Source organism: Heptranchias perlo, chromosome 34, assembly GCF_035084215.1.
Source record: "Heptranchias perlo isolate sHepPer1 chromosome 34, sHepPer1.hap1, whole genome shotgun sequence".
In the NCBI taxonomy this organism is placed as follows: Eukaryota; Metazoa; Chordata; class Chondrichthyes; order Hexanchiformes; family Hexanchidae; genus Heptranchias; species Heptranchias perlo.
This window is the reverse complement of record NC_090358.1, coordinates 29805571-29821427: the sequence shown is the minus strand read 5'-3', so window position 1 is coordinate 29821427 and position 15857 is coordinate 29805571. Positions and strand designations below refer to the sequence as shown.

The window sequence follows — 15857 nt, the reverse complement described above, 5'->3', positions numbered from 1 at the left end:
AGGAAACAGTTTCTCCCTATTTGCTCTATTAAAACCCCTCATTATTTTGAACACCTCTATTAAATCTGCCCTTAACCTTCTCTGCTCTGCAGTGAACAATCCCAGCTTCTCCAATCTCTCCATATAACTGAAGTCCCTCATCCCCGGTATCATCCTGGTAAACCTCCTCTGTACCCTCTCCAAGGCCTTGACATCCTTCCTAAAGTGCGGTGCCCAGAATTGTACTCAATACTCCAGCTGAGGCCTAACCAGTGATTTGTAACGGTTTAGCATAACTTCCTTGCTTTTGTATTCAATGCCACTATTTACAAAGCCAAGCCTCCCATACGCTTCCATACCCACCTTATCAGCTTGCCCTGCCACCTTCAAAGATTTGTGAATACACACCACCAGGTTCTTGCATCCCCTCAAAATATTACCATTTAGATTATACTGCCTCTCCATGTTGTTCCTCCCAAAGTGCATCACTTCACACTTAACCACATTAAACTGCATCTGCCATGTGTCTGCCCATTTCACCAGGTTGTCTCTGTCCTCCTGAAGTCTGCTACTCTCCTCCTCACTATTTACTACATTGCAAAGTTTTGTATCATCCACAAACTTTAAAATTGTGCTCCCTATACACATGTCCAGGTCATTTATATGTAACAAGAGAAGCAATGGTCCTAATACCGACCCTGGGGGACCCCACTGTATACTCTCTCCAGTCAGAAAAACATCCGTTCACCACTACTCCCTGCCTCCTATCCCTTAGCCAATTACTACCTTCTTCAAAATAATAACATAAAAAATAGGAGCAGGAGTAGGCCATTCGGCTCCTCGAGCCTGCTCTGCTATTCAATAAGATCATGGCTGATCTTCGACCTCAACTCCACTTTCCCGCCTGATCCCCATATCCCTTAGAGTCCAAAAATCTATCGATCTCAGTCTTGGATATATTCAATGACTCAGCATCCACAGCCCTCTGGGGTAGAGAATTCCAAATATTCACGACCCTCTGAGTGAAGAAATTCCTCCTCATCTCAGTCCTAAATGTCCGACCCCTTATCCTATGACTATGCCTAGTTCTAGACTCTCCAGCCAGGGGAAACAACCTCTCAGCATCTACCCTGTCAAACCCTCCCAGAATCTTATATGTTTCAATGAGATCACCTCTCATTCTTCTAAGTCCCATGGGGTCTTTTACAGCCATCTGAGAGGGCAGACTGGGTCTCGGTTTAAAGTCTCATCTGAAAGACGGCACCTCCAACAGTGTAACGCTCCCTGAGTACTGGACTAAAGTGCCAGCTTAGATCACATACTCAAGACTCTGGAGTGAGGCTTGAACCCACAACCTTCTGATTCAGAGGTGAGAGTGCCACCCACTGAGTTAGGGTTCACCACCCTGTGCTTATTAATCGTTCCTTCAGACCCATAAATGGCAATTTGAATTTCCCTCACACCATCCACAACAATATCAAGGACCTTTTCAATGAAGCAAACTTTTCAGGATCTCAGACTACTGAGCTAAGATCGACAACCTTTAAAGCTCCCGCTACACTGTCCCATCAAACACTCCCAGGGCAGGTACAGGACAGGTTAGATACAGAGTAAAGCTCCCTCTACACTGTCCCAACAAACACTCCCAGGGCAGGTACAGCACGGGTTAGATACAGAGTAAAGCTCCCTCTACACTGTCCCATCAAACACTCCCAGGGCAGGTACAGCACGGGTTAGATACAGAGTAAAGCTCCCTCCACACTGACCGATCAAACACTCCCAGGGCAGGTATAGAACGTGTTGGATACAGAGTAAAGCTCCCTCTACACTGTCCCATCAAACACTCCCAGGGCAGGTACAGCACGGGTTAGATACAGAGTAAAGCTCCCTCTACACTGTCCCATCAAACACTCCCAGGGCAGGTACAGGACAGGTTAGATACAGAATAAAGCTCCCTCTACACTGTCCCATCAAACACTCCCAGGGCAGGTACAGGACAGGTTAGATACAGAGTAAAGCTCCCTCTACACTGTCCCAACAAACACTCCCAGGGCAGGTACAGCACGGGTTAGATACAGAGTAAAGCTCCCTCTACACTGTCCCATCAAACACTCCCAGGGCAGGTACAGCACGGGTTAGATACAGAGTAAAGCTCCCTCTACACTGACCGATCAAACACTCCCAGGGCAGGTATAGAACGTGTTGGATACAGAGTAAAGCTCCCTCTACACTGTCCCATCAAACACTCCCAGGGCAGGTAGAGCACGGGTTAGATACAGAGTAAAGCTCCCTCTACACTGTCCCATCAAACACTCCCAGGGCAGGTACAGCACGGGTTAGATACAGAGTAAAGCTCCCTCTACACTGTCCCATCAAACACTCCCAGGGCAGGTACAGCACGGGTTAGATACAGAGTAAAGCTCCCTGTTGAATGAGTCACTAAGTAGCACTGACATCTGTGCTGGAAGGTCAGTGATATAATGCAACGTCTTCTTTCCCTGCAGTTTCTCTCCATTTAAGGATTTATAAGGGAGGCCTGAATGTCTGTGACAGTATTACTGACAAATCATGCTCTCAATCCCATTAATCCTTCACAGGAAGAGCAGGACAAATGCTAAACCCAATGACCATCTCAAAACACAAAACAAAATACCCAAAAAACCAACAATATTCCAGGCACATGATGGGATTGTGTGAAGAATGTCAAAATATCGCTGCTGAAATCAGCAACAGGTAACTTATAAAATGAAACGTAAACATTCTTGGCCCCTCTGTGAAGTTTAGCTTATTTGAAACACATTTAAAAAGTCAAATTTTTGTTTCAGTTGACTGTTTAATCCAAAAGTAAAACCATGTCAGGTACAAATTCATCAGGAAGAAGATTACACCTGTGCAGACTTGGTGGGCCAAATGGCCTGTTTCTGTTCTGTAACATTCTTTGGCTCTAAGTTTTAGAGACAGAAATTTGGTACTTTTCAAAGAGAAAGTTAGGAGTGCTGAAAGGTGGCACGCCTGATCAGGGGGGAGCAGGAGAGCAGCAAGGCGCAACTGAAAGACTCATTGTTAACTGGAGAGAGTTTGGGAGAGTGGAGAACATAAGAAATAGGAGCAGGAGTAGGCCATCCGGCCCCACGAGCCTGCTCCGCCATCCAATAATATCATGGCTGATCTTCTACCTCAACTCCACTTTCCCGCCCGATCCCCATATACCTTGATTCCATTAGTGTCCAAAAATCTATCAATCTCACTCTTGAATATTCTCAATGACTGAGCATCCACAGCCCTCTGGTGTAGAGAATTCCCAAGATTCACAATCGTCTGAGCGAAGCAATTTTTGCTCATTTCGGTCCTCGATGGCCGACCCCTTATCCCGAGACTATGAATTCTAGTTCGAGACACTCCAGCCAGGGGAAACAACCTCTTAGCACCTACTCTGTCATGACCTCTAAGAATGTTATACATTTCAATGAGATCACCTCTCATTCTTCTAAACTCCAGAGAATATAGGCCCATTCTACTCAATCTCTCCTCACAGGACAACCCTCTCATCCCAGGAATCGATCGAGTGAATCTTAGATACATTACACTCGGTCCCTTCATCTAAGTCATTAATATCGATTGTAAATAGCTGAGGCCCAATCACTGATCCTTGCGGCACCCCACTAGTTACAGCCTGCCAACCTGAAAATGACCCGTTTATTCCTACTCTCTGTTTTCTGTCCTTTAACCAATCCTCTATCCATGCTAATATATTACCCCAACCCCATGAGCCCTTATCTTGTGTAACAACCATTTGTGTGGCACCTTATCGAATGCCTTTTGAAAATCCAAATATACTACATCCACTGGTTCCCCTTTATCTACCCTGCTAGTTACATCCTCTAATAATTTTGTCAAACACGATTTCCCTTTCATAAAACTATGTTGACTCTGCCTAATCATATTATGATTTTCTAAGTGCTCTGTTACCATTTCATTAATGATAGAGTCCAGTATTTTCCCAACGATTGATGTCAGGCTAACTGGCCTGTAGTTCCCTGTTTTCTCTCTCCCTCCTTTCTTGAATAGTGGGGTTACATTTGTTACCATCCAGTGCATCCGGTTCGGAGATTATTTGTTAGGCAGATGGTTGCTGGGACATGGGATGACTGACCAGAAACGAAGGGGGAAGCAGAATCCATGAAATGAAAGATACTTGAAAAATAAAAATGTAAATTAGTGAATGATTAAATGAGTGGGCAAAACTGGGGCAGATGGAGTTCAATGTGGGGAAATATGAGGTCATCCACTTTGGATCCAAGAAAGATAAATTGGAGTATTTGCTAAATGGTGAGAAGCTGGAACTGTGGAGGAGCAGAGAGATTTAGGGGCCCAAGTACAGAAATCATTAAAAGCTAGTGGACAAGTACACAATTAAAGAGGCTAATGGAATGTTGGCCTTTATCTCGGGGGGGGGGAATTCAAAGAGGAGGAATTTATGTTACAGGTGTACAGACCCCATCCCTGGAGATACTGTGTTCAGTTCTGGGCACCGCACCTCAGGAAGGATATATTGGCCTTGGAGGGGGTGCAGCCCAGATTCACCAGAATGATACCAGGGCTAAAAAGGGTTAAATTATGAGGACAGGTTGCACAGACGAGGCTTGTATTCCCTTGAGTTTAGAAGATTAAGGGGTGATCTAATTGAGGTGTTTAAGATGATTAAAGGATTTGATAGGGTAGATAGAGAGAAACTATTTCCTCTGGTGGGGGGAGTCCAGAACAAGGGGGCATAACCTTAAAATTAGAGCTAGGCCGTTCAGGGGTGACGTCGGGAAGCACTTCTTCACACAAAGGGGAGTGGGAATCTGGAACTCTCTCCCCCAAAAATATTGTTGAGGCTGGGGGTCAATTGAAAATTTTAAAACTGAGATTGATAGATTTTTGTTGGGTAAGGGGATTAAGGTTTACAGAACCAAGGTGGGTAAATGGAGTTAATATACAGATCAGCCATGATCTAATTGAATGGTGGAACATGCTCGAGGGGCTGAATGGCCTCCTCCTGTTCCGATGTTCCTTAATGGTTATGGAGAAAGGAAGGGAGATGGGACTAAGTGGAGAGCTCTTTCAGGGACCCTGGGGGTGATTATAACCCCCGAGAACGGGTGGGTTGGGGGCTGGTGGGAGTTGAAAATTGTTGTTTTTTTGGGTTGCAACCGCAAAATTTTCGGACTTTGCATTCCCAGCGGGAAGCCTGGAATTTTACCGCCCACGTTAAACCCGGAAATAAAGCCGGGTTGTGGTCGCGACCCAAAAAACACTATTTTCACTGCTCACCCGCCTCCGATCCACCCGTTCTTGGGGGTTAAAATCACCCCCCAGGAATCTTGCAGCCCAGTTAATAAAGTGTCTGAGTGACTGATCTCCACTCATTGAACCTATCATCCGATAAAACCAGGTAACCTTTGTTCCCACTTACCTCTCCCCATGAATTTTCCACTCTCCACTTTCCCGTTCCCTCCACTGACCCGTCCCCTCCACTGACCCGTCCCCTCCACTGACCCATCCCCTCCACTTTCCCGTTCCCTCCACTGACCCGTCCCCTCCACTGACCCGTCCCCTCCTGCAGGTTGACCATCAGTGGACTCTTTATGGAGAAAACTGTCTTCTCCTCCCAGCTGGGGAATGACTGGTGAAGCTTGCAATGTAATAGCTCTCCAGTGGCTGGTGTCATACCTAGACAAAGGAAGATGGTAGTGGTTGTTGGAGGCCAATCATCTCAGCCCCAGGACATTGCTGCAGGAGTTCCTCAGGGCAGTGTCCTAGGCCCAACCATCTTCAGCTGCTTCATCAATGACCTTCCCTCCATCATAAGGTCAGAAATGTGGATGTTCGCTGATGATTGCACAGTGTTCAGTTCCATTCGCAACCCCTCAGATAATGAAGCAGTCCGAGCCCGCATGCAGCAAGACCTGGACAACATCCAGGCTTGGGGTCATAAGTGGCAAGTAACATTCGCACCAGACAAGTGCCAGGCAATGACCATCTCCAACAAGAGAGAGTCTAACCACCTCCCCTTGACATTCAACGGCATTACCATCGCCGAATCCCCCACCATCAATATCCTGGGGGTCACCATTGACCAGAAACTTAACTGGACCAGCCATATAAATACTGTGGCTACGAGAGCAGGTCAGAGGCTGGGTATTCTGAGGCGAGTGACTCACCTCCTGACTCCCCAAAGCCTTTCCACCATCTACAAGGCACATGTCAGGAGTGTGATGGAATACTCTCCACTTGCCTGGATGAGTGCAGCTCCAACAACACTCAAGAAGCTCGACACCATCCAGGACAAAGCAGCCTGCTTGATTGGCACCCCATCCACCACCCTAAACATTCACTCCCTTCACCACCGGCGCACAGTGGCTGCAGTGTGTACCATCCACAGGCTGCACTGCAGCAACTCTCCAAGGCTCCTTCAACATCACCTCCCAAACCCGCGACCTCTACCACCTAGAAGGACAAGAGCAGCAGGCACATGGGAACAACACCACCTGCACGTTCCCCTCCAAGTCACACACCATCCCGACTTGGAAATATATCGCCGTTCCTTCATCGTCGCTGGGTCAAAATCCTGGAACTCCCTTCCTAACAGCACTGTGGGAGAACCATCACCACACGGACTGCAGCGGTTCAAGAAGGCGGCTCACCACCACCTTCTCAAGGGCAATTAGGGATGGGCAATAAATGCCGGCCTCGCCAGCGACGCCCACATCCCATGAACGAATAAAAAAAAATAAAGGAGAAACAGGCAGAAAAAAAGCAAGAGATCTGAAAACGTGAATATTTTAATTGAAGGGTGGAAAAGTAAATCTGGAAACAAAGTTCAAAGGACAATGTGAAATGGAAATGACAGGCACAGGGAAAAGGTCATCAAAGGAAAATACGTCATTAATTTGGTAAGTAATAATTACTTTTTGGGCACAGTACTTTTGCCGCAGATCCTTATTAACCTAAAGTCAGGACACAATACTGAGACGGAGGCCAGGACTTTAACCCCCCCCCCTCGCACAACCAGAAAGGTGTGTGGGACGGGCTTAAGATTAGACCAAGTCCACTAACCGTCCTGAGGTTGCTCTGTCCCGCCCAGGGCCATCTTATCTTCGCCCGCTTTCAACTGGTCCGAGGCTTCCATTACAGGCAGGCGGAGGCCTACTCTAAATTCAAAAGTCACGGCCTGATGAGGTCATCAGTGCCCACAATGTGATTTTAACAACGAATCAGTGAGAATCTTGCCCCGTGTCGAACCTCGACACTGAACCACAGCGGGAGGTGTTGACAGGCCAGGAGAGGCCCAGGTAAGTTTTGTGAGAACTCCTTGTGAGCCAGGAGGAGCTGGAATGTTCCCTCCCCCCAGGCCCCGCAAGGAGTCCTTATGCCTCTCCGGCCCCGGCCTTGCTTCTCCCTCTCCCAACTGCCGAATCCCTTGCCCAGGACTGAGGTCATGCCTCGGACCGTTCCCTTGGGTCTTCAGCATCCTGACACTCCCGATCCGATCTCCCGCTTGCACCCCCCACCCCCGGCCCTGACCGCAGTCCTGCCCGTTTCAGGTGTGAGACTACGTTGCAATATTTAAATGAGGCCCGGGAGTTCCAGGGCCTCACGGTGATATCCACTTGAAGGATTCTCTCCCATCCGTGCCCCCAACCCGTCTGGAACGCATCCCCCAGTGAAAATCGAGGCCAGAGCGTCCATTGCTGCTCCTGTCTGTTAAAATGGTCACATGACAGCAAACATCTTACCTGGAATAGAATTCAGCAACACTTTGACGACCTCCTCGTGACCCTGGTGTGCAGCAATGACAGCGGGATTCTCATCGCTCAGTTCCTTTGACAGTTCCACCCGTGCCTCCTGGAGCAGGCACTGCACCATCTCTGTATCTCCATACCCGGCCGCGATACCCAAGAGCCCGCACTGGTAAAGAGCAAAGGTAAGAGTTAGACCATCAAACAAAAATCTGCAGTGAGACAGATGGGACCAAAGTCTGACCCTCTCTTCTCTGAATTCCCAACCTTAGCCGCATTGGTGTTAGGTGCTTTTGAGGAAAAAACTTTTATTTTAAAAGCATCTTATCGTGTCTCTCAGAAGCAGGTCTTGGCATTCGCAGGTGCAATTAATTATTCTGAATTGCAGTGACTAGTTACGTTGGCAACCATTTTGTGTACAGCGAGAAGCCACAACAAGATGGATCGGCAGTTAACCCTTTCTGTGGAGTGTAGGCTGAATGGTGAACAGGAGAAGTCCCATCTATTATTCAGATTGTGCCGTGGGACCGTAAGGGGGAGTTTTCCTCAACAATGCAGCCCAAAGGTGGGCAGGTTCATCACCACCACCACCACCACCACCACCTCCATCACCACCTCCACCACCATCACCACCACCACCACCACCTCCACCACCTCCATCACCATCACCATCACCATCACCACCACCACCTCCACCACCACCACCACCACCTCCACCACCACCACCACCACCTCCATCACCACCACCACCACCGCCTCCATCACCACCACCATCACCACCACCATCACCACCACCATCACCACCTCCATCACCACCACCTCCATCACCACCTCCACCACCACCACCATCACCACCACCATCACCACCTCCATCACCACCTCCATCACCACCTCCATCACCACCACCTCCATCACCACCTCCACCACCACCTCCATCACCACCTCCATCACCACCTCCATCACCACCACCTCCATCACCACCGCCACCACCGCCACCACCACCGCCACCACCTCCATCACCACCTCCATCACCACCTCCATCACCACCACCATCACCACCTCCATCACCACCTCCATCACCACCTCCATCACCACCTCCATTACCACCACCATCACCACCTCCATCACCACCACCACCATCACCACCTCCATCACCACCACCATCACCACCTCCATCACCACCACCACCATCACCACCACCATCACCACCACCACCACCACCACCATCACCACCACCATCACCACCACCACCACCACCACCATCACCGCCACCACCGCCACCACCACCGCCACCACCTCCATCACCACCTCCATCACCACCACCATCACCACCTCCATCACCACCTCCATCACCACCTCCATCACCACCTCCATCACCACCTCCATCACCACCACCATCACCACCTCCATCACCACCTCCATCACCACCTCCATCACCACCTCCATTACCACCACCATCACCACCTCCATCACCACCACCACCATCACCACCACCATCACCACCTCCATCACCACCACCATCACCACCTCCATCACCACCACCATCACCACCACCACCACCACCACCATCACCACCACCATCACCACCACCACCACCACCACCATCACCACCACCATCACCACCACCACCACCACCATCACCACCACCTCCATCACCACCGCCACCACCGCCACCACCACCGCCACCACCTCCATCACCACCACCATCACCACCTCCATCACCACCACCATCACCACCACCATCACCACCACCACCATCACCACCACCATCACCACCACCACCACCACCTCCATCACCACCACCATCACCACCACCATCACCACCACCACCACCATCACCACCACCACCTCCATCACCACCACCATCACCACCTCCATCACCACCTCCACCACCACCTCCATCACCACCACCATCACCACCTCCATCACCACCACCATCACCACCACCATCACCACCACCACCACCATCACCACCACCACCTCCATCACCACCACCACCACCACCACCATCACCACCTCCATCACCACCACCACCACCACCTCCATCACCACCTCCATCACCACCACCACCACCACCACCATCACCACCTCCATCACCACCACCACCACCACCTCCATCACCACCACCATCACCACCTCCATCACCACCTCCATCACCACCACCATCACCACCACCATCACCACCACCACCACCACCACCATCACCACCACCACCACCACCACCACCTCCATCACCACCTCCATCACCACCACCATCACCACCACCACCACCACCACCATCACCACCACCACCATCACCACCGCCACCACCTCCATCACCACCACCATCACCACCACCACCACCACCACCATCACCACCACCACCACCATCACCACCACCACCACCACCACCTCCATCACCACCACCATCACCACCATCACCACCACCACCACCACCTCCATCACCACCACCACCACCACCACCACCACCACCACCACCATCACCACCACCATCACCACCATCACCACCACCACCACCACCTCCATCGCCACCACCATCACCACCACCACCTCCATCACCACCACCATCACCACCACCACCACCACCATCACCACCACCATCACCACCACCACCACCACCACCACCACCACCACCACCACCTCCATCACCACCACCATCACCACCACCACCATCACCACCACCATCACCACCACCACCACCACCACCACCATCACCACCGCCACCACCTCCATCACCACCACCACCACCATCACCACCACCATCACCACCACCATCACCACCACCATCACCACCGCCACCACCTCCATCACCACCTCCATCACCACCTCCATCACCACCACCATCACCACCACCATCACCACCACCATCACCACCACCATCACCACCACCATCACCACCGCCACCACCTCCATCACCACCTCCATCACCACCACCACCACCATCACCACCACCACCACCACCTCCATCACCACCACCACCATCACCACCTCCATCACCACCACCATCACCACCTCCATCACCACCTCCATCACCACCACCATCACCACCACCATCACCACCACCTCCATCACCACCACCATCACCACCACCACCATCACCACCTCCATCACCACCACCATCACCACCACCACCACCACCACCACCGCCACCATCACCACCACCACCACCACCACCACAACAACAACACCAACATCAACAGATGACAAAAAGCTTGGTCAAAGAGTGGGTTTTAAGGAGGATCTTAAAGGAGGTGGAGAGGCAGAGGGGTTTAGGCAGGGATTACCAGTGTGTGGGGCCTAGACAGCTGAAAGTATGGCTGCCAAAGGTGGAGCAAAGGGGGCATGTACAAAAGACCAGAGTCAGAGGAATCAAGGGTTCTGGGGGGGGCGGTGGGGGGGTTGTAGGGCTGGAGGACGTTTCAGAGATTTACTAGACTGGTTCCAGGGATGAGGGACTTTAGTTACGTAGATAGACTGGAGAAGCTGGGGTTGTTCTCCTTGGAACAGAGACAGTTGCGAGGAGATTTGATAGAGGTGTTCAAAATCACGAAGGGTCTAGACACAGTGGATAGAGAGAAAGTGTTCCCATTGGCGGAAGGGTCAAGAACCAGAGGACATAGATTTAAGGTGATCGGCAAAAGTGCCAAAGGTGATATGAGGAAAAACTTTTTTACACAGCGAGTGGTTAGGATCTGGAATTGCACTGCCCGAGGGGGTGGTGGAGGCAGATTCAATCATGGCCTTCAAAAGGGAACTGGATAAGTACTTGAAAGGAAAAAAACTTGCAGGGCTACGGGGATAGGTCGGGGGAGTGGGACTAGCTGGATTGCTCTTGCATAGAGCCGGCATGGACTCGATGGGCCGAATGGCCTCCTTTCATGCTGTAACCATTCTATGATTCTAGGGTGGGGCAAGGCCTTGAAGGGATTTGAACATGAGGATGAGAATTTTAAATTGGAAGACATTGCAAGGATACAACTGCTGGTAAATACAAGTTCCAGATAAAGGCAAGCAAATACAAAGTAAATTATTTTACGGTGTATAATCTAGGGACATGGGGTAGGCCATTCAGCCTTTGAAGTCTGTTCCACAATTCAATTCGATAATGGCTGATTCGTATCTCAATTCCATTTACCCGACTTTGCTCCATATTCCTTAATACCCTTACCTAATATAAATCTATCGATCTCAGCCTTGAAAGCTCCAACTGACCCCCAGCATTCACAGCCTTTTGGGGGAGAGAGTTCCAGATTTCCACTACCCTTTGTGTGAAAAAGTGCATCATGATTTCACTCCTGAATTGCCCAGCTTGGATAAGGGCTGCCTCACCTCCTCCTCTCCTCCTCCTCCTCCTCCTCCTCTCCTGCTCCTTCTCCTGTACTTGTTGCTGCTCGGGTGGTGATCAGGGCTGGTCTCTCATCATGGTGAAATTGTGGAGCATGCAGCAAACGACCACAAATCTGGATACTCGCTCGGGGCTGAACGGCAAAGCTCAGCCGAAACGGTCCAGGCAGTGGAAGCGTTGCTTGAGGACGCCGATTGCTTGTTCCTTGTGGCAGCATGGCTCTCGTTGTGGGCCTGTTCTCCAGCTGTGCCCGGGTTCCTGACAGGAGTCATGAGCCATGTCTGGAGGGGGGAGCCCTTGTCACCCAATAGCCAGCCTGTAACTTGCCGGCCTGGTTGGAATAAAGGCAACGGAGGACTGGCGCAGGATGAAAGCGTCGTGACTGGTGCCGGGATAGCGGGCACAGACCTGCCTGATGTGCTGCCTGTGGTCACAAACCAGCTGCAGATTCAGGGAGTGGAATCCTTTCTATTAAGAAAGATGCCAGGCTAGTAATGGGGAGCATTAGGGCAATGTGTGTGTAGTCTACGGCACCCTGAACCCCGGGGAAGCCATGTGGGTGAAGCCGAGTGATCTCTCGTCCCGCTTCACTCTGTCCATGGGGAAAGAGATGTCGGTGTTCCTCCTGGTGTAAAGAGCCTCGGTCACCTCCCTGATACATCGGTGCACTGCAGAATGGGCAATGTCGCTGATGTCACCTGTTGCAGCGTGAGAGGAGCCTGTTGTGTAAAAGTTCGGGGCCAGGGTGACCTTGCCAGCCACAGGCAGTGCTGTCCATGCCCTGGTGTGAGGCTCGAGTTGAGGCTGCAGCAGGTGACAGAGCTCGGTGACAGTCTCCTTGGTGAAGCGAAGGCGCCTGAGACATTGCTCCTGAGTGAAGACGAGGTAAGATAAGTGACTCGACGTGGGAATGGCCTCCTGCACAGTGCCCTCCACCTCCTCCTCCTCCATCTTCTACCAGTCTCTCCTGTTCTGCGGTGTCTTCCTTGTTGCTCGCCCTTGTTCTCTATTCCTAAAGGCAGCCCTACCGGGCCACCCATGGTCTGGAGCCAGACTATATCTGGGGCACAGAGCAACAACAGAGCAAAAGCTGCAAAAACCTCTCTCTGTGCAGACAACAGTGAACTCTGAAGAGTGATAGAACTCAGCAAAAAACGCCTAGAATTCAAACAGTAACTAGAAATACTAAACCAGCAACGAACCTGAGTCCTGCGTGATGCCTTTAAACAGCGCTGGTGAGGGGGTGTTCCTGCCGGTTAGCGTCCCGTTGTGCTGAGTGAGGTCAGCACGTGGTGAGTGAGGCGTTGGGGGGAGGGGTCTAAAATAGAGAACGGGTCCATTACGAAGCCCGGGAGCCTCATTTGCATCCATTAATTTGAACCGAGAATGCTGCTGGTGTGGGCTCCTGACCCGAGTGTGATATCCTGAACCAATACGGCACATTCCCATCCGGAAGTGTGCGAGCGATTGCCTCCCACCATTTTGGGGCCTCAGTGGGCCAGGGACCACCCCTTTTTCAAGCACTAGGCGGCCCAATTTCTAGGCCATGATGTCACCATGTCATTACTGCTTCATTTACATGTACTTGCCCACAATCGGGTGGGCACTGCCACCGACTAATGGACAACATGGAAGACACAAAATGTGGAGCCATGGATCCAGTGGGACAGATCCTCTCTCCATCCCCCCCCCCCACCTGATTATTGTTGCAGTGGAAAATCTTGGCTAAACTGTTCAATTTTAAATTTTAGGAAGCGTGTTTTGGGAGGATGCAATTCTTGATATTTCCTCTGGCCTCTCCCAAAATTATACATTGGAGAAATGACACTGAATCATTCCTTCGCAGAGACAGAAATCACTCTGTTCTATATTTAATTATGCAACAGTATGTGAAGGCAGCGAATCACAGAGCTGGGACACATGCCCAAAGCTCTGCGGGATGCAACTTTATTCTCAAGAAGGCAGAAGTGAAGTTAACTTTGCAGCTAAGAACTTTAAAAGCCGAAATCTTGAACAAAACAAGAAATTTACCTTCTGCATTTAGCAAAAACAGTAAGTAGACCATCTTGAGGATTGGTGACTGAAGGTGTGGTCAGGAATGGTTTAACGGAAAGATGATATTGTAGAACAGAACACCTTAAAGTGGGTGCTTTAAACCATGCTGAGCCATGGGAAAACACAGAGTTAATGCTAAGCATTCTGCAAAGTTTATTTGACAGACTTTGAACAAAGGACTCATACAGTAGCAGCTGGCTCCAGATCATGGCAGGAACTGATACACCTAGGCTTTCCAGGTCACAAGCCAAGTGATAAGGTATGGGTTATGCTGTCTGGGCAAGATAAGCAAGTGACTTGAACAAATCCACTTTTACCTGGTGTTATCCAGGTTAAGACGTTGGCAGCTGATAAGTAAGCCTGTTTTTTATTGAATAATTAAAATCTGCTCCTTATCATTCCTTGATATTTGAGATGATTGCCACCAAAAGGTGAAGCCTTGCAATAAAATGAGTCCTCTTGATCGATCAGACATTGAAACAGGTGGCAGGAGGGGTCTTGCTTTGTGAAGTGAAGTGTACAAAAGATTGGGTCTTGTGTCCCCAACCAGAGAGAGCTGGAGAAATCTGGGAGAAGTCCAGAATAGTTTAAGAAACAAGTCTGAAAGGGCACTGGAAGCAGATTCAATAGTAACTTTAAAAAGTTGTAAACAATTTTACAACACCAAGTTATAGTCCAGCAATTTTATTTTAAATTCACAAGCTTTCGGAGACTTCCTCCTTCCTCAGGTAGACATTTACCTGAGGAAGGAGGAAGTCTCCGAAAGCTTGTGAATTTAAAATAAAATTGCTGGACTATAACTTGGTGTTGTAAAATTGTTTACAATTGTCAACCCCAGTCCATCACCGGCATCTCCACATCATAACTTTAAAAAGGGAATTGGTTAAATACTTGAAGGGAAAACATTTACAGGGCTGTGGGGAAAGAGCAGGGGAATGGGACTAATTGGATAGCTCTTTCAAAGAGCCAGCACAGGCAGATGGACTGAATGGCCTCCTCCTGTGCTGTACCTACTATGATACTATGAAGTCTTGTGACCTGAGAAAGTGCTAAGAGTGAGAGTTCAAATTTAAAAGTCTAGTCAAACGTAGGCAAATGTTAAATGTGTTAGAGTCTCAGTCTCCGAGAGGAGATGCTCGCCTAGTTACACGTGTCGATCTACCAGGATTGGTGGAAGAAGGAAGAAATACCCTGGTACAAGAGAGTGAGAGAGGGACGATGTGTGAGCCCTAGGCTTTTAGAGCTCGGTATCCACTAATCTAAAGGAAAGCTGAGGTGGGATAAAGATCGAGGAGCTGGGGAACAGGTCCCTACTATTTTAGTGGGCGATCAACTCGAGCCCCCTTCCACTAGTAGAGCACCTCCGTCAGGCGTAGAGGGTGAATGTTCCCGAGAGGAGAAGGGGAGACTCCCTGGAGGAGTTTCCCATGAGAATGACAGATTTCAAACGGGAACAGATTAGTGACCTGGCTTTTCAGAACGTGAAAACCGAAGTGATATTGGTTAATGGACACCCGGTAGAAGGTAAAGTGAAAGGGGCTGGGCCTTCCTATATAATTGAGAATCATAGAATCATAGAATCATAGAAGTTACAACATGGAAACAGGCCCTTCGGCCCAACATGTCCATGTCGCCCAGTTTATACCACTAAGCTAGTCCTAATTGCCTGCACTTGGCCCATATCCCTCTATACC

At 49.9% G+C, this 15857-nt stretch overlaps 1 protein-coding gene across 1 annotated transcript in view; it reads right to left on the bottom strand.

Annotated features, from left to right (window-relative positions):
- Positions 1–15857, bottom strand: part of lrrk1 (leucine-rich repeat kinase 1) — a 479049-nt gene that overhangs the window by 285000 nt on the left and 178192 nt on the right. Inside the window, exon 4 of the mRNA XM_067971653.1 lies at positions 7761–7932. Coding sequence (XP_067827754.1) covers positions 7761–7932 — 172 coding nt within the window. The remainder of the gene's footprint in view (positions 1–7760; positions 7933–15857) is intronic.